The sequence below is a fragment of the Seriola aureovittata genome, chromosome 20 (genome assembly GCF_021018895.1).
Source record: "Seriola aureovittata isolate HTS-2021-v1 ecotype China chromosome 20, ASM2101889v1, whole genome shotgun sequence".
Taxonomy (NCBI): domain Eukaryota; kingdom Metazoa; phylum Chordata; class Actinopteri; order Carangiformes; family Carangidae; genus Seriola; species Seriola aureovittata.
Window position 1 is genome coordinate 23,678,676 of NC_079383.1, and position 17,500 is coordinate 23,696,175.

The following is a 17,500-nucleotide window of genomic DNA, read 5'->3' on the forward strand; positions in this document are numbered from 1 at the left end:
AGGACTGCGAGGGACTGTGGATCTGGATGTGTCCTCTGTGAAACTGCCCAGTTAACATTCAGCTGTGTTTGACATGCACATCAGCTCCACTCACTGTTAGCACTGACAAGGGTGGGGGGTTGGGGGGGTGTAGATCTGGCTCGGGGCTACAGCATGACTGACAGGTGTCAGGGGACCAACATAGCCAATCAGCATCTGGTGTCGTTAGCCACCAGAATTGTACTCCAGTAAAAGCTGATTAAAGCCAGAGCAGACAATTACTGAGTGTGTGCGTGTGTGTGTGTGTGTGTGTGTGTGTGTGTGCGTCTCACAATCCAGGATGTTCATCAGGAGAGACAGCAGTGTTTTTAGCTTGTTTAGCTGCAGTGCTAAACAGCTCTCTGGAAGACTACAGAGCCCCAGTCATTAGCCTCGTGATAGCCTAGCGTTAGCGTAGCATAGAGCTGAGTGTGTGTTTTATCTATGCTGTGTGTCTGTGTGTCTGCAGAGGACATCAAACCGTCCTCATCCTGTTACTGGAGGACAGAGTGAAGGACAGGTGTCAGGCACTAGCAGCCATCTGTCGGTCATTACACTTCTGGATGGGACCAGCATGCTAACCATTAGCCTAGCGCTCCAACAGCTAACTGCCATCTCTGTCCCATTACTCAGAATGGAGTGGCTGCTGCCTGACTAGCTAACAGCTAATTTAGCAGTTAAATGCAGTCCACCACTCAGAGCTCAGCAAAGACACACAGGTCCACATGGCTAATGGCACTAACCACTAATACTAAACGTACACTTTTCACAATAAAATGGTATGGAATACCTTTCACAATAAAATATCATGAATACCTTTCAAAATAAAATGTCACAATACCTTTCAAAATGAAATGGTCCTCAATGCCTGTCCAAAAAAATCTACTCTAGACCTTTCAAAATAAAGGTGCTTAATACAATAAGACTAAATGAACTTCTATGCATACACACACATTTCAGAATAAAATGAACTCTATGGCTTTTAAAATTAAATTTACCTTCAAAACAAAGGTTTTCTTCAGCTTTTGAAATATAACAGCACTCAACCCCTTTCAAAATAAAGGGTACAAGACATCTTTCAAAATTAAATGATACATAAAAACAACATACTCTATTTGTCTCTATTTCCAATTTCATTTCTTAAACAAACAAACCTTTGACAGGGAAATGATGGAGAACGCTTCTAAAACAACAGTACTCATTACCTTTCAAAATAAAAGAGAACGGAACACCATTTATATTGGGAGTACTGGACACCTTAAAGAATAAAACCCTTTTTTGCACATTTAAATGTAAATTATACCCAGTACCTTTTAAAGTAAAATACACTATGTTTTCTTACCTTTAGTCGCCACTCGCACGCAGTCGATCTTTGTCTCCTGTTAAAGAGAGAAGCAAATTAGTTTCCTGTCAACACAACTATTAACTGTCATGTCTGGACACACACACACACACACACACACACACACAGTCGTAAACAGAGCGGACAGAAGGCAAATGGCTGTGGATCAGTGCCTGTGCTGGCATTTAACAACTGATACACACACATCCACACACCTAAGTGCGCGCACAAATGCACGCACACACGCACACACACAGGTTATGGTGAAAGGCTAGAGAGAACATCTTGTGTCTTTCTGCTTTTAACAAACAGACGACAAATTAACCACAAGAGCTCATGAATATTCATGCTCACACACATGCACACACACACACCACACACACACACGCAGCAGCAGCAGCAGCGGTGTATCTCTGTGGTGCGGCGACAGTAAAAAGCACTACTGTTGCTGCATTATTCAACACACACGTCAATTAAACCTCCCAGTGTCAATAATTAACACACAACACAATACAATTTTCGTGTGTGTAAAAGGGAACAATTATCTTCTTTTACACACATACGTGACAAAACACACACACACACACACACACACACACACACACACACACACACACACACACACACACACACAGCCCCCACAGCAGCCTATTAGTGTCGCTGGTCAGGCTGCTGGAACTATCTCCACTCCTATTAAACTGTGTGCGTGTGCGTGTGTGCGTGTGTGCGTGTGCGTGTGTGCGTGTGTGCGTGTGTGCGTGTGTGCGTGTGCGTGTGTGTGTGTGTGTGTTGATATCAGTGTGTGACCTCTCTGTCTCGGTTTCGCTCCTCTGATTTTTTATGACAGGGAGAAAAAAGTGGAGGAAATTGAAGGAAGTTTGGAGCAGAGGAGAATAATGTGGAGCCTTTGTTAAAGAGACGAGTGTCGCTCTGAGCTGCGACAGAGACGAGCTCCAGCTCTGTCCAACACTGTGATTGGATGTCTCCTCTCTGATCAACACTGGTTGTCTAGGTTTCAGCTCATGGACCATACTCAGGTACTTTAAACCAACCAGTCAAAACTCAGCTGACTCATAATCTCTAAACACATATGAAGTTAGATTGAAGACTTACTGTGACGTCCACGCTGAATAAATGTCAAGAGAACAAAGACTCGTCTCTGCGGCTCACAGCTGACGCCCTGCAGCTCCACTTCAAGCTCATTAAAAGAAACCAGCGTGGTTCACTCTAACCCTAACCCACTTACACTAACCTTAACTAACTAGCTGCCTAAACTTAACCATAGTGTTCTGAGATAATAAGACTGATATGTAGCTGAAATAAAGTAAGAATTCAATGAATAACTAGGATCTCCGTCAGCTAGACTAGCTCCAGCTGACGTCCTGTTTATCCAGAGTCATTGAAAATATAAAATATGAATGTGTGTGAAACTTTGTCAAAATTGCTGTGAGTCTTCAGTTATGACTAAAAGGTGTTTCTGAGGTCACACTGACCTTGACCTTTGACCTTTAGCCATCAAATTCTAATCAGTTCATCATTGAGTCCTGCTGAATGTTTGTGCCATGTGAAGACATTCTGTGAAGGTGTTACTGAGACATTGTTTCCATGAGAGTGAGACACACAACCTGAAAACAAAATGGCCGCTGCTCTGACTGTCGCCAACGTGGAGGAGAAATAAAACATCAACCATGTCATGTTTACTATGGTAACGACCTCTGACAGGTGAGGGATCCACACTGCAGTCACATCATGACATGACTGTATGTATTACCTGAGCACAGGTGAACTCACCCCATTAGCTGTGCTGACAGCCTGATAGTAGATCCCATAACTCTTATGAGGCAGCAGAGGAGTGTTCCAGTAACCGCTGTAGGTCCTGTTATCACCTGTACACACACACACAGGTTAACAGGTATACAAGGCAACTAACTGACCACACAGGACTTCACAATATCGTTTAACTAACTAACTAACTGTCAGATTAATAAACAAATGATTTATTCATTTACTCACCTTCTTATTTTACTAACTCCCTATAATAATTGACCAACTAACCAACTAATTGTTGAACATACAAGTAAATCAACCAAGCACTAACTACCATACTAGTTAGCGGGCTGTGTGACTGACCGACACAGAAGGGCACGGGCGCTCTCAGCTCGCTCATCGGCAGCTCTGCGCTGAAGTAATACTGCGAGTTGAGCAGCGTGGCGTTCTGGAAGTGAATGGGCACCGGATAACAGCGCAGGATCTCTGCAGTTCCTCTCCTCTGCCTGCGGGGGCGCTCCTCCTCCACCACCACCTGGTACTTACTGCACACAGAGAGCACACAGCGTCACCTTCAGCTGTGTCTGATGTCACCAACAGATCAACCAATCACAGTTTATTATGTGTGTGCACCATTTCTATCAGGGATAATGACATATCCTCATGATAATGAGCTAATAATGTAATAAGTAATAATGACATCACATCATGAGTAACAATGACATCACATCATGACATCACATCATGACATCACATGAGTAATGATATCACATCTTGACTTCACATCATCTGTAATAATGACATCGTATCATCAATCAGCCGAAATGATTTTAGTCAGTCTTAGCTAACTAGTATGTATAAAGCAGTTAGTTAGTTAAGCTGTCAGCTGGTTAGCGAGCCAATTAGTATATAGTCATTCCATCAATAAGTTTGTTAACTAAATGTTATGTTGGGCAGTTGGTTAGTTAGTTATTAGTCAGTTAACTAGTATCTTCAGTCAGTAGGGAAAGAGTTGGTTAGTTAGCTGGTTAGTGTGTAGCAAACTAGAATATTTGTTGGTCTGTTAGTGTCATGCTACATATGATGTCACAGTGATGTCATCACACTACCGGTGTCCAACATCCAGTCTGGGTTACACTCTAATGAAAAAGACTATCCAGGTGCATTATGGGACATTAGGGATCCAGAAGAAAGAATGCAGAACAGTTTGTGCTTTGAGTTTAGAGGCGTGTCTGTGTTGGAGAATATTGACTTGATTTCCATTCACATCGACCAGCTCCTGTTCTTCACCCGTCTGCTGCGTCATTACTCAGCTCTGCCTCTCCTCCACTCCATCACCCTCTCCTTCATTTTATTAACTCCCTGTCTCTGTATGTCGAGGCTGTAACTTTAGAACAGTCTGACATTAAACTGATCATTCCTTTCACCCTGTCTGTGCCGGCATTAAATCCTATGTGTGGGTGAAATACATAAAGACACCAAACAAATGGAAACAAAGAGTTAGAGCTCTGAATTAAAAAACATCTTCCTGTTCACAAGTCCAAAAAAGGATTCCACCTTAAAGGATGGAGAAACACCAGCGATCTAACAGTTTGACAGAGGACAGGAGTTGTATCACAAATGGTGCTCGTTACCACGGTGATTTAAAGCTTCTTGACAACCTCCGTTATGGAGCTCATTAAAGTTTGTTGAGTAAAAACTCTGCTGAAACTGAGTTTCTGCTGAAACTCTACAGAAACTCTACTGAAACTATTGAAACTCTACTAAAACTCTACTGAAATTCTGCTGAAACTCTATTGAAACTCGACCAACACTGGGATTTTTTTAAGTTTAAAGACAAAAACTCTAATCAACTCTACTGACACACACAAACGCTAAAAAAAACTCCAACTTTAAAGAAACTCTTTGGACTACAGGAACTTTTAGGCTGTAGAAAAACATGAAAAATTCTTCAAAATCTCACTTGTTGCTCTACAAATTCCACTGACACTACGAGAACATTATCCACTCCTCTCCAGAACCTAAGGACTGAACTCTACAAAACACTTGTTATTATAACCACTCTACAGAAGCTCGACCATCTTCACAGAAACTCCATGGACTCTCTGAAGATTCTCCAGATACTGGATCTACTAAGACCAAACACACTCTACTAGTGGTTCTACTCTACAGTCAGTCCATCAACTGGACCAGTTCTATGGAAACTACACTGACTGTGGAAAGTGTTGGTGCTCGATAAGAACTCTACAGACTCTGCAGAAACTCGACTCCATGAAAACCTTTACATGGTCAACAACGTTCCTTCTGTTACTGTGATCTGTTGTTTCAGGACAACAAAGAGCAGCAGAGGGTCACTTTCTGTTTTCCACCGCCAAGCGTCACAGTTCACACAGAAACAACTGCACCTGAACGCAACACTGTGACTTTTCAATGGTGGTTGTGTCCTCAGGGACATTGCAAACAATAGTTTTGTTTTTCACAGGAACCAGGTTCAGGACAGAAGTAATATATCACCACACACACACACACACACACACACACACACACACACACACATATGAGGGCGTGGATGGTGAAACTGCTGCATTGTCACATTTCCTGCTGGACAGGAAACTGAAGGAGGACAGGAAGAGACATAAAACACACACACACACAGACACACACACACACTCACACACACACACACACACACACACACACACACACACACACACCCTGCAGTATCTGTTTAATTCCCACAAAAATGAACAGAAAGACAGATTCAATCATCTCTCTGTCTTCCTCCTTCTTTCTCTTTCTTTTCTCCTCCTCTTTTTTGTCGTCCTCTCTTCTCCCCCTCACATCTGTCTTTCTCTCTTTATCTCTTTTCTCCCTCTCTCTGTCTTTGACAAACCATCTCCAATCACATTTCTTCACGCTCATCTCGCAGCACTTGTTGTGTGTGTGACAGTAATCTGATTACAGCTGTTGGTTGCCCGCAGCAACACCTTTTGTCCTGCGATCTGAGGCTCTTATACACCAGTATGTATGTGTTGTATAGTGTGTGTGTGTGTGTGTGTGTGTGTGTGTGTGCACGCCTGAAGGCCGACACACACTCTGGTGTCAGAGGAGACAAAAGCAAAGTTAAATATAAACACACAAACATGAAATCGTATCTCAGAGGAGCATCTGTTCAATCTGATGGATTTCACTTCAGCTATCATGTCAATTAACACACTGTTCATCACACACACACACACACACACACACTCCTTACATCCACACTCTTGTTCTTGCATATAAAGAAGAACATAAATCTGGATTCGGTTGAATGATCCGTTTCCTGCTTCTTCTTTCTTGTCGTTTTCTGAGTCGACGTGTGTTTTATGTTTTATTGATTCTTTAACTGAGGAACAGAAACAACCCGAGCTGTAAGAACCTTCCATCACGACCGTGGAGAGGAGGAGGCTGCTCACAGACATGCAGTCGGCCTTACGGTGTACTAACAGGAAACATGTCTGAGTGAGTGTACCAAACTTAAAGCTTCATATAGTATAAAGGTATGATTTGTTATAATGATTATTGATTGATTATAGATCAGGTCTAGGTTCTACATTAATACTGTGAAAGTATCAAAGCCTCCGTCCACAGAGAAATGCACACAGCCTGTATTCAGAAACTGAGCCTGTGAGGACTTCTGGAACTTTGTGATGTCACAACAAAGCAGTCACCAAGCCCCGCCCACCTGGCAAACCTTGCAGGATTTGGTTTCTCTGAGTGTTTTACCCACAAATCTGCTATATTTTTATTGGATCACTCAGAAAATAGTCAGCCAATCAGAAGAGAGGCTCAGAGCCTCACTATAAACACACCGGAAATACTCGCTAGCTTCACAGCGTTAATGCTACAAACTGCCCACAATGCATCACACTCTGTCGAAGACCATGTTATCCTGCTACTGTCTCCTAATGAATGTAGTTTACAGAAGCAGATGTGCTGTACTCAATGTGTGTTGGATCAGCAGGACAGAGGTGGAGTCATGTCTGACTGTCAGGAGACAAACATCAGCAGCTCTGAATGAAGGGAAACCACTCTGTTTTGTGTGTGTGTGTGTGTGTGTGTGTGTGTGTGTGTGTGATTGACACATTAGCTGTTAATCCCCTGTTAATCCTCGTGTTAGCAGCAGGCTCTGATTAGCCCCGCCCGCTGATCGTTAATTAACTAAATCCCTCATTACAGCCCGACGACAGACAGCAGGCAGCTGTTAACGTGACAACTGTTACCGCGGATACTGCCTTCCTCTGGGCCCCGACGTTGGAGCTTTAACAGAGTGTGTGTGTGTGTGTGTGACTACCAACAAAGAAGCAGGTGAGATACTGAACGACTGTGATCATGTGATTGTTTCAGGCCCAGTTTCTTCTTCATGTCGTGTTTTAATGTTTAACGTTTCAGTCATGAAAACTTGATGAAGCAGAAGATTGATGCTGCTGAATATTTCAGTGTGTGTGCGTGTGTGTGTGTGTGTGTGTGTCACCTGACTGGAGCTCCTCGGCTCTGAGCTGGTCTCAGTAGAACAGTGACGGTGGAGTCGGTCTGGTTCAGAGGAGACTCCTGGTCGTAGGCCGGCATCAGAGGAGCTGAGGAGGAGGACACAGTCAATGTCCCCGAATCTGTCTCTGTTTTAACACATGTCTCTGTTGTTGTCTCACTGTTGTTGTGTCTCTGTTGTTGTCTCTCTGTTATGTCTCTGTTTTTGTGTCTCTGTTGTTGTATCTCTGTTGTTGTCTCTGTTGTTGTGTCTCTGTTGTTGTTGTGTCTCTGTTGTTGTTGTGTCTCTGTTGTTGTCTCTCTGTTGTTGTCTCACTGTTGTTGTGTCTCTGTTGTTGTGTGTCTGTTGCTGTCTCTCTGTTATGTCTCTGTTTTGTGTCTCTGTTGTTGTGTCTGTTTTTGTGTCTCTGTTGTTGTGTCTCTGTTGTTGTCTCTGTTGTTGTGTCTCTGTTTTAACACATGTCTCTGTTGTTGTCTCACTGTTGTTGTGTCTCTGTTGTTGTGTGTCTGTTGCTGTCTCTCTGTTATGTCTCTGTTTTGTGTCTCTGTTGTTGTGTCTGTTTTTGTGTCTCTGTTGTTGTGTCTCTGTTGTTGTCTCTGTTGTTGTGTCTCTGTTGTTGTCTCTGTTGTTGTGTCTCTGTTGTTGTTGTGTCTCTGTTGTTGTTGTGTCTCTGTTGTTGTCTCTCTGTTGTTGTCTCACTGTTGTTGTGTCTCTGTTGTTGTGTCTCACTGTTGTTGTGTCTCTGTTGTTGTTGTATCTCTGTTGTTGTGTCTCTGTTGTGTCTCTGTTGTTGTGTGTCTGTTGCTGTCTCTCTGTTATGTCTCTGTTTTGTGTCTCTGTTGTTGTGTCTGTTTTTGTGTCTCTGTTTTGTGTCTCTGTTGTTGTGTCTGTTTTTGTGTTTCTGTTGTTGTGTCTCTGTTGTTGTTGTGTCTCTGTTTTGTCTCTGTTGTGTCTCTGTTGTGTCTCTGTTGTTGTGTGTCTGTTGCTGTCTCTCTGTTATGTCTCTGTTTTGTGTCTCTGTTGTTGTGTCTCTGTTGTTGTTGTGTCTCTGTTGTTGTTGTGTCTCTGTTGTGTCTCTGTTGTTGTGTCTGTTTTTGTGTCTCTGTTGTGTCTCTGTTTTGTGTCTCTGTTGTTGTGTCTGTTTTTGTGTTTCTGTTGTTGTGTCTCTGTTGTTGTGTCTCTGTTGTTGTTGTGTCTCTGTTGTTGTGTCTCTGTTGTGTCTCTGTTGTTGTGTGTCTGTTGCTGTCTCTCTGTTATGTCTCTGTTTTGTGTCTCTGTTGTTGTGTCTGTTTTTGTGTCTCTGTTGTGTCTCTGTTTTGTGTCTCTGTTGTTGTGTCTCTGTTGTTGTGTCTCTGTTGTTGTGTCTCTGTTGTGTCTCTGTTGTGTCTCTGGAGTTGTGTGTCTGTTGCTGTCTCTCTGTTATGTCTCTGTTTTGTGTCTCTGTCGTTGTGTCTCTGTTGTTGTTGTGTCTCTGTTGTTGTGTCTGTTTTTGTGTCTCTGTTGTGTCTCTGTTTTGTGTTTCTGTTTTTGTGTTTCTGTTGTTGTGTCTCTGTTGTTGTGTCTCTGTTGTGTCTCTGTTGTGTCTCTGGAGTTGTGTGTCTGTTGCTGTCTCTCTGTTATGTCTCTGTTTTGTGTCTCTGTCGTTGTGTCTCTGTTGTTGTTGTGTCTCTGTTGTTGTTGTGTCTCTGTTGTGTCTCTGTTTTGTGTCTCTGTTGTTGTGTCTGTTTTTGTGTCTCTGTTGTTGTGTCTCTGTTGTTGTTGTGTCTCTGTTGTTGTTGTGTCTCTGTTGTTGTTGTGTCTCTGTTGTGTCTCTGTTTTGTGTCTCTGTTGTTGTGTCTGTTTTTGTGTCTCTGTTGTTGTGTCTCTGTTGTTGTTGTGTCTCTGTTGTTGTGTCTCTGTTGTGTCTCTGTTGTTGTGTGTCTGTTGCTGTCTCTCTGTTATGTCTCTGTTTTGTGTCTCTGTTGTTGTGTCTCTGTTGTTGTTGTGTCTCTGTTGTTGTTGTGTCTCTGTTGTGTCTCTGTTGTGTCTCTGTTGTGTCTCTGTTGTTGTGTGTCTGTTGCTGTCTCTCTGTTATGTCTCTGTTTTGTGTCTCTGTTGTTGTGTCTCTGTTGTGCGTCTGCTGTTATCTCTTATTTTGAAGGATCCTACCTGAGATCTTGGTGGTGAACTGGGTGATCACTGGAGGTCCGAAGCCTTTCACAGTGGAGGCTCTTATTGTGAAGGAGTAGGTGGAGCCTGGATAGAGGCCGGTGAACATGTGGCTCGTCTCATTAGCCGGTTTGAACACCTTGCCACTCTGATTGGACAGATCGAACTCCGTGTCGAAGGAGCTCAGGGCTTTGTAGGAGATCTGTGGAGGAGAATGACAGTAATGTCTGGCTGCCTCACAACGGATTGTGGGTAATGGAGTCTTTAATGTTATCCCCTACAGACAGAGGTCCAAGTGTTCAGGTCCAAACTGAAGTCAGGTTTGAATTTTATGAAGTTCTGTTCTAGTCATTGTGTAGTGTCTTTTAGGACTACACTACCCATCTACAAAGATCTCAGAGTCAGGAGTTGTCTGATTGGACGATTCTTACATCAAAGGATTGTGGGAGTTGTAGTCGACCAAGAGAGGAAGTGTTTACCTCATACTGTCGGATGAGGCCGTAGGTCTGCAGAGGTTCCCTCCAGCTCAGACTGATCTGCTGCTCGTAGCTGCTGCCGAGGATCGAGTCCACTGGGACCGCTCCAGGAACTGGACCAGGAGAGACCAATAGAAGCTGAGTCTACTGAGTCTACTGAGTCTACTATGACTATTCTGTGAGTCTTACCGTCCTCGTCGGTCAGCACCAGCAGCTCCTCGCTCTCCTTGCGTCCCTCCGGGTTACTGAGGACGAGCCTCAGGCTGACGTTGGTGAACGGTGGAAGGTTACGTAAGGCATGCTGCGGCAAGGAGCTCCGAGTGTCGTACACCTCCTCCTCCTCCCTCACCTCCTCCTTCACCAGCTCTCTGCAGGACAGGGGGGGTTTATTCACCTGGTGCAGTTTACCTGGTAGTCCCCACTCTTTACCCCTGAGTGGTTCTGTCTCATGTTCACTGTAGCCCCTCCCTCTGTCTACGTAGTGGCCCCTCCCTCTGTCTACCTGGTGGCCCCTCCCTCTCTACATTCGTGGGGCCCCTCCATTCAATTGGCCCCTGACTGAGCATACCTCTTTGAGTGTACTTATTGACTCCTCCCTTTTCTCACCTGTTGGCACTTCCTGTGTTCTTCTGAGCCCCTCCCTCTCTGTATCTGACAGCCCTCCCTGTGTTTACCAGTGCCCCACCCACACAAACACCCCTATAGTCCCCTGCTGAGTTTACCTGCTGGGGGCCCCTGCAGGTCTGTAGCGGTACTGCACCGTCAGGTTGTAGCTGTGGCAGCGTGTCACGTTGTATCCGAACGGCTCCCATCGGACCGTCACCTGTTTGGACTGAATGTCGACGACCTCGAGACGCCGCGGGCCGTGCATCGGATCTGGGACACAAACACATCACCATCACCATCACCATCATCATCGTCATCATCACCATCATCACCATCAACATCATCATGTCTCGCTGTCTCTGTGGACTCAGTGCTGCGAGGAGGACGTGTTAACTGATCCTGACCCCCCCCCCCCCCCCCCCCCAGCTTCCTGCAGTGAATTTTACCAGAAGCTGAAAAAAAACGAGCTCCAACTGAACAGAGACACAAAGAGAGAGGAGGGTGATAGGAGGAGATTAAAGGAAGCCTCGCACTGAGCACGCTCACACACACACACACACACACACACACACACACACACACACACACACACACACACACAAGCATTCTCTTTGTAGTGGCCAATCTAAGTGCTGTATTTCAAGATGACAGACAGCGATCCACTCGGAGAGAGAATGATAGATGAGAGCAGGAAAGAGCAATTTCTCCTGACAAAACCTCACTGTGTGTGTATGTGTGTGTGTGTGTGTGTGTGTGTGTGTGTGTGTTTTCAGGTGTTTTTCTGCAGCCAATGAACAATGGCTTTCCTGTTCTTTGTCGTCTTTCATCTGTTGTGTGTGTGTGTGTGTGTGTGTGTGTGTGGTCGATTGTGGCTGAAAACTTCTCTCTTCCTGTTACTGAGGCTCTCTCTCTCACACACACACACACACACACACACACACACACACACACACAATCTGCAGGCTTTTAGTTGAACACAAAAGAGGCACTTGTGAGTTTTCTCCACCTCGACGATGCAATGAAAGAGAGACGTCGAGGCTAAATGGTCGATCTACAGGGAACGCTCTCACACACACACACACACACACACACACACACACACACACACAAAATGTAACATTGCCACAGCAACAATGGGGGTCAGGGGTCAAGGGGAGGAGGGGGAGGAGAGGGATTGAGGTGGATCCTATTACCCATAATCCCTGAGGGGAGAGTGAATGCTATCACATAAAATCCTACCATTCCTCCTGAACGTACCTGTGTGTGTGTGTGTGTGTGTGTGTGTGAGTGTGTGTGTGTGTGTGTGTGGTCGTCATGGTTTCCATCCCATAATTTTTGGGCTGACATTTAAATCAGATACAGAGATAGAGCACCAGCTGCAGATGATGATGTTGTCCGGCATTTTTCCACCAAATGTTAAAAGAACTACAAACTACAACCTTCAAGAACTACATAAGGTCTTCAGGTACACTTCCTGTTTGGTTTGAACACGATGATGATGATGATGATAATGTGTCAGCAGTGTGTCACTGGAGCTAATTTAACCATTTCACATACGACTGCAACATATGATCACTTTGATTATTGATTAACCTGCTTCTATTTTCTATAATGAGTCCAGAGACTGAAACCAGAAGCACGTCTGAGCAGCAGAGATGTTGGATTCAAACACTTGGTCCTTGTCCTCAGAGTCCTGAGTCAGACCTTAACCACATGTTGATCTGGTTCAGTGTGACATCACTTCGTGATGATGTCATCATCTCTGATGTGCCTCCAGAATAAAGCTCCAGAGAAACACTGAGAATCCTCCAGTTTTTAAGTTTCCTTCAGTATCACAGGAAAACATCATGATACACTGCAGACAGGAAGTGATCACAGCTGGTCACACTTGATCTCATGAATGTTAAGGGACAGTCTGACTACACGTGAACTGATCCAGGTTAAATCTAGTGGTTCCTCCTGCAACCAGCCAAGTTACAGGAAACATGGTCGCAGTCTCTCCTTCCTGAGTCACAGTGTTGAATAATGACCAGATGAACATCCTGATGTCACAGTGAAGTTGACCTTTAACCTTTTGGATATAAAATGTCATCATCATCATCATCATCATTAGACATTTCAGTTAAATTGTGTCATAATTAATAATTAATTCTCGAGTTATGGCTAAAAAGTCTTTTGTGAGGTCACAGTGACCTTTGACCTTTGACCATCCTGGAGTCCAAGTGAATGTTTGAGACAAAGTTGAAGGAGTTTTGTCGAAATGAATGAGGCCTGTGACCACTATATACAATACAATATACAATACAAAAAGCAGTGGTGACTTTAGATAGGCCGAACAAACATCAACATATTTACCATTAACTGACAATGACTGAATGATGATGCTGTGTCTGACCACAGTCATGTCAATAAAGCTTCTTTGAATTTGACAGTGATGATGTAGAATCTAGCTGCCTCAGTGTTGTTCATCTTCCTGGCGGGAACTTTGGTCTTTACTGACAAACAGCCTAAAGTTCACATACATTACCCTGTACGTCCACAGCTACACCGCTAACTGCGAGCTAACAAGCTAACTCTCTGCTCCGGTTGCCATCGTCAACGCTCACTCTCACTCTCTCTCTCTCTCTCTCTCAAGCTCCAGCCTTTATCAGCAGGACTCAGTCACACCCACGGAAATGACAGAAACAATAGAAACAATGGCTGGAAGTCAAACTCAGGTCACTTCCTGTTCACCGACAAAGTCAAACAACAACGTTCAGTTTTCATCACAAGTGGGTCCACCTCAGGTCCACAACAGGTCCACAGGGCTTGTGTTATCTTGTCTTGGTGTTGTGGGTGTATTGACTCAGACTCATCTGGGACTTGGTCTGGACTGTGAGCTCAGTGTCTCTTTGGACTTGATCGTGGTCTAGAGCGGACCTGGAAAGTTCCCACACTTGTCTCATACAGTTTTTCTTGGTTTCATGGAGGTCTTGACCATTGCTCAGATGGTCTAGACCTGTGATGTGGTCTGATGTGGATTCAATAACTCAAACTCAATAAAAACTAATTAATCATTGAATCTGTGACGATGATAAAAATCATTTCAGCTCTCTCTCTTTCTCTGTGCGATCCTCTCTCTGCCCCCCCACCCCCACTCCTGACCTTTTCGGTGAACACGACCCTGACTGATTGAAACAGATTTCCAACATGACTCCTCCATTCACCCTGCTGACACACACACACACACACACACACACACACACACACACACACACACACAGACACACACACACACACACACACACACACACACAGACACACAGACACACACACACACACACACACACACAGACACACACACACACACAGACACACAGACACACACAAACACACACAAACACACACACACACAGACACACAGACACACACACACACACACACACACACACAGACACACAGACACACACACACACACACAGACACACACACACACACACACACACACACACAGACACACACACACACACAGACACACAGACACACACACACACAGACACACACACACACACAGACACACACACACACACAGACACACACACACACACAGACACACACACACACACACACACACACACACACACACACACACACACACACACACACACACACACACACACATAAACAGCTGCTGGTCTTTTGTTCTCAGTGAAAAGCAGGAAATTTCAACCTTTTAAATTTTTGCCATTGATTTAATAAGCCCTCTCTCTTAGTGTGTGTCAGTGTCTCTCGCCCCTCTCTCTCCTAGCTCATTAGTGTGTTATTTAGAGAACTGCTGTCAGGTTTTTATATGTCTCTCTCTCTCTCTCTCTCTCTCTCTGAGTTTCAGCTTGAATCATTGAAATGCTTGACTGTAAAAATCATTAAAGTCTAAATTGTGTTACACATATCAACACACATTTACACACATGAACACAATGACTGGCACACGCAGTAATCAACCTCTGATAAAAATGACCTGTATGTATCTGTATGTACCTGTAGCCTATGTACTTGTATGAACCTGTATGTATTTGTATTTACCTGTATTTACCTGTATGTACCTGTATGTACCTGTATGTACCTGTATGTACCTGTATTTACCTGTATGTACCTGTATGTGGAGGCTGCTGCTCAGATCATGTGTCATCACTGAGGTTCATGTTCTGTTGATGCTTCCTTGTTTAAATCATAATTATCTGTTGTAATCTGAGGCTGATTGGTTCTGTATAACATGGTGGGGGCCCGGGCTGAATATTTGTGGCGTTCCTCAGGGTTTTATTCTTGGGCCTTTATATAATTATACATTTCCTCCTAAAGCATCTAGTTAAATATAGAAGTAGTTTCTGGTGTTTGAGGGATTCTGTAGACCCACGTTCTATTTTAAATGAGTAAAGCTCTGATAGAGCAGATGAAAGGCTCATTGATTGAGTTACTGTAACAAACTTCCTGTCACACAGAACAGTGAGGGTTAGCAGCTTTAGATTCTGGATGGTCGGGGTACGTTTGACAGCGGGGTTTATTCGCCGGGTGGAGCTTGTTGCAGGCTGCTGGAAGCTGATAACAGACAAAGACAGTGAAAACAAACAAACCGTGCTGAGGAGGAAGAGGAGGAGGAGGAAGAAGAATACATTACAGACACAGAGAGAGGAGAGCTGGATGTTTGAAGGTGACTTTAGGATGAAGGGGAAGACGAGGAGGAGGAGGAGAGGTTTAATTTTTCATTTCCAGGACATCACCACATTTAATATGAGAGGGGGAGGGGGAGGGAGGGCGTGGATAGAGGGATGAAGAGGAGGAGAGATGAGAATCAGTGATGGATGATTCATGTTGGCTGAAAAGAACAAAAACAGAAACTGGATTTTATTAAGGAGGAGGTCTGAAGTCCTGAAGTCTGAGGATCAGCCTCTGATTATTTTCCTGTATCAGCTGGTTTTATCCTTTAGTTTATTTCACTATTTTAAATCAGTGAGACACAGTGAGACGCAGTGAGAGAGACAGACAGATCAAATCAAAGATAAAAATACAAAGTAAAAGCTCTGAGACATGGTGGACGAGCAGAGCGTGAAAATCCGAGGTGAAAAGAGAGAGAGAGAGAGTGAAACATTCATGTGAGGTTTTTCTAAAAGCCTCGACAAACACCACACACACTTTAATGGATGTTAACACACACACACACACACACACACAAATGTTTTTATTTTTATGACTGATGCTCAGTTCACACACACACACACACACACACACACACACACACACACACACACACACACAAATGTTTTTATTTTTATGACTGATGCTCAGTTCACACACACACACACACACACACACACACACACACTCACACACACACACAGACACACACACACACACACTCACACACACACACACACACACACACACACACACACACACAGACACACACACACACACTCACACACACAGACACTGTCTTTGGTCCAACAGTCCACGTCTGAGGGTCTGGGACCGTTCAGAACCAGAGACCTGGTCACTGTGTGGAGGTTCGGGTTAGAGTTGTGGTTGTGATGTGATGTGACGACATCACAGGTGACAGACCCCTCCCCCCACAGGTACCTGGAACACAATTGAGTACCGCCAACCTTTAGCTCCTAGATCCGGTCTCCGGAGCAGGTGGTTCAGTTACGGCTCAACAAGTTCTCCTAGTTAGACAGGTTAAACTGAGAGGAGGGGGGAAGGGGGACTAGTTCTTCAGTGGAAAGTAGTTCCGATACAACGACCTGACTGTTTATCCATGAAGCTTTAAATGGAAGAAAGTGTCAACAAGTCACAGTCTCTACAGAACAATAAATAGTGTTTTATTACTGTGCCCCCTCAGATCAGTTGTAAGAACGTCATGTGACGATCATGTGACAGTCTGAGGGAAAACAAGAGACCCTTTTAAGAACAACAAGGAATTTTAATAATTATGATCTAAATATTCTCATGAATCAGTTGTTTCCTGTTCACCCCCCCCCAGAAATAATGGTGGACACGTCTTGGTGAAGCTGTCTTTCAGACGGGTCATCCTCACATTAAAGCTGAATATTAAATGATATAACTTCCTGTTTATCTGCCGCCAGCTGAGTCGCTTCCCTGAGCCCTGAGTCCTAAAGCTTGTATGATGGACACACTGATTCATTATTAAACACACACACACACACACACACACACACACACACACACACACACACACACACACACACACACACAGAGCCTGGTCCATAATTTATTGGCAGTAAAATGAATAAATAAAAGTGAGTTGAAGACAGAGATGAGTGTTATCAGAGCATACATCATCACAGTATGTGACTGACACACACACACACACACACACACACACACACACATAGTTTTTAAAAAATGTTTGTGTTTCCTCATGTTTCCTGCTGTTGATCTCAGAGGAGCGTTTGCTTTATCTGCTGTCAGTCTCAAAGGGGTGGAGATTATCACACTGATTGACTGGGTTTCTGATCTAGAACCCTACAACGTACTGAGGGGTCCTAAGTACTTATAAGTATATAATAAATAAATAATAAGTATGTAAGTACAGTATAAAGGAACTCGGACCCTCATCAA

The 17,500-nt window shown here is 44.1% G+C and overlaps 1 protein-coding gene across 7 annotated transcripts in view; it reads right to left on the reverse strand.

Moving 5' to 3' along the window:
- ptprma (protein tyrosine phosphatase receptor type Ma) overlaps positions 1-17,500 on the reverse strand; it is a 104,672-nt gene that overhangs the window by 42,251 nt on the left and 44,921 nt on the right. For all 7 annotated transcript variants that reach the window (XM_056364057.1, XM_056364056.1, XM_056364054.1 and 4 more), the window contains exons 10-17: positions 11,002-11,155; positions 10,469-10,647; positions 10,283-10,392; positions 9,804-10,005; positions 7,641-7,743; positions 3,491-3,672; positions 3,152-3,246; positions 1,361-1,397 (exon numbers count right to left, since the gene is read on the reverse strand). In XM_056364057.1, the coding sequence (XP_056220032.1) occupies positions 1,361-1,397; positions 3,152-3,246; positions 3,491-3,672; positions 7,641-7,743; positions 9,804-10,005; positions 10,283-10,392; positions 10,469-10,647; positions 11,002-11,155 (1,062 nt within the window). The remainder of the gene's footprint in view (positions 1-1,360; positions 1,398-3,151; positions 3,247-3,490; positions 3,673-7,640; positions 7,744-9,803; positions 10,006-10,282; positions 10,393-10,468; positions 10,648-11,001; positions 11,156-17,500) is intronic.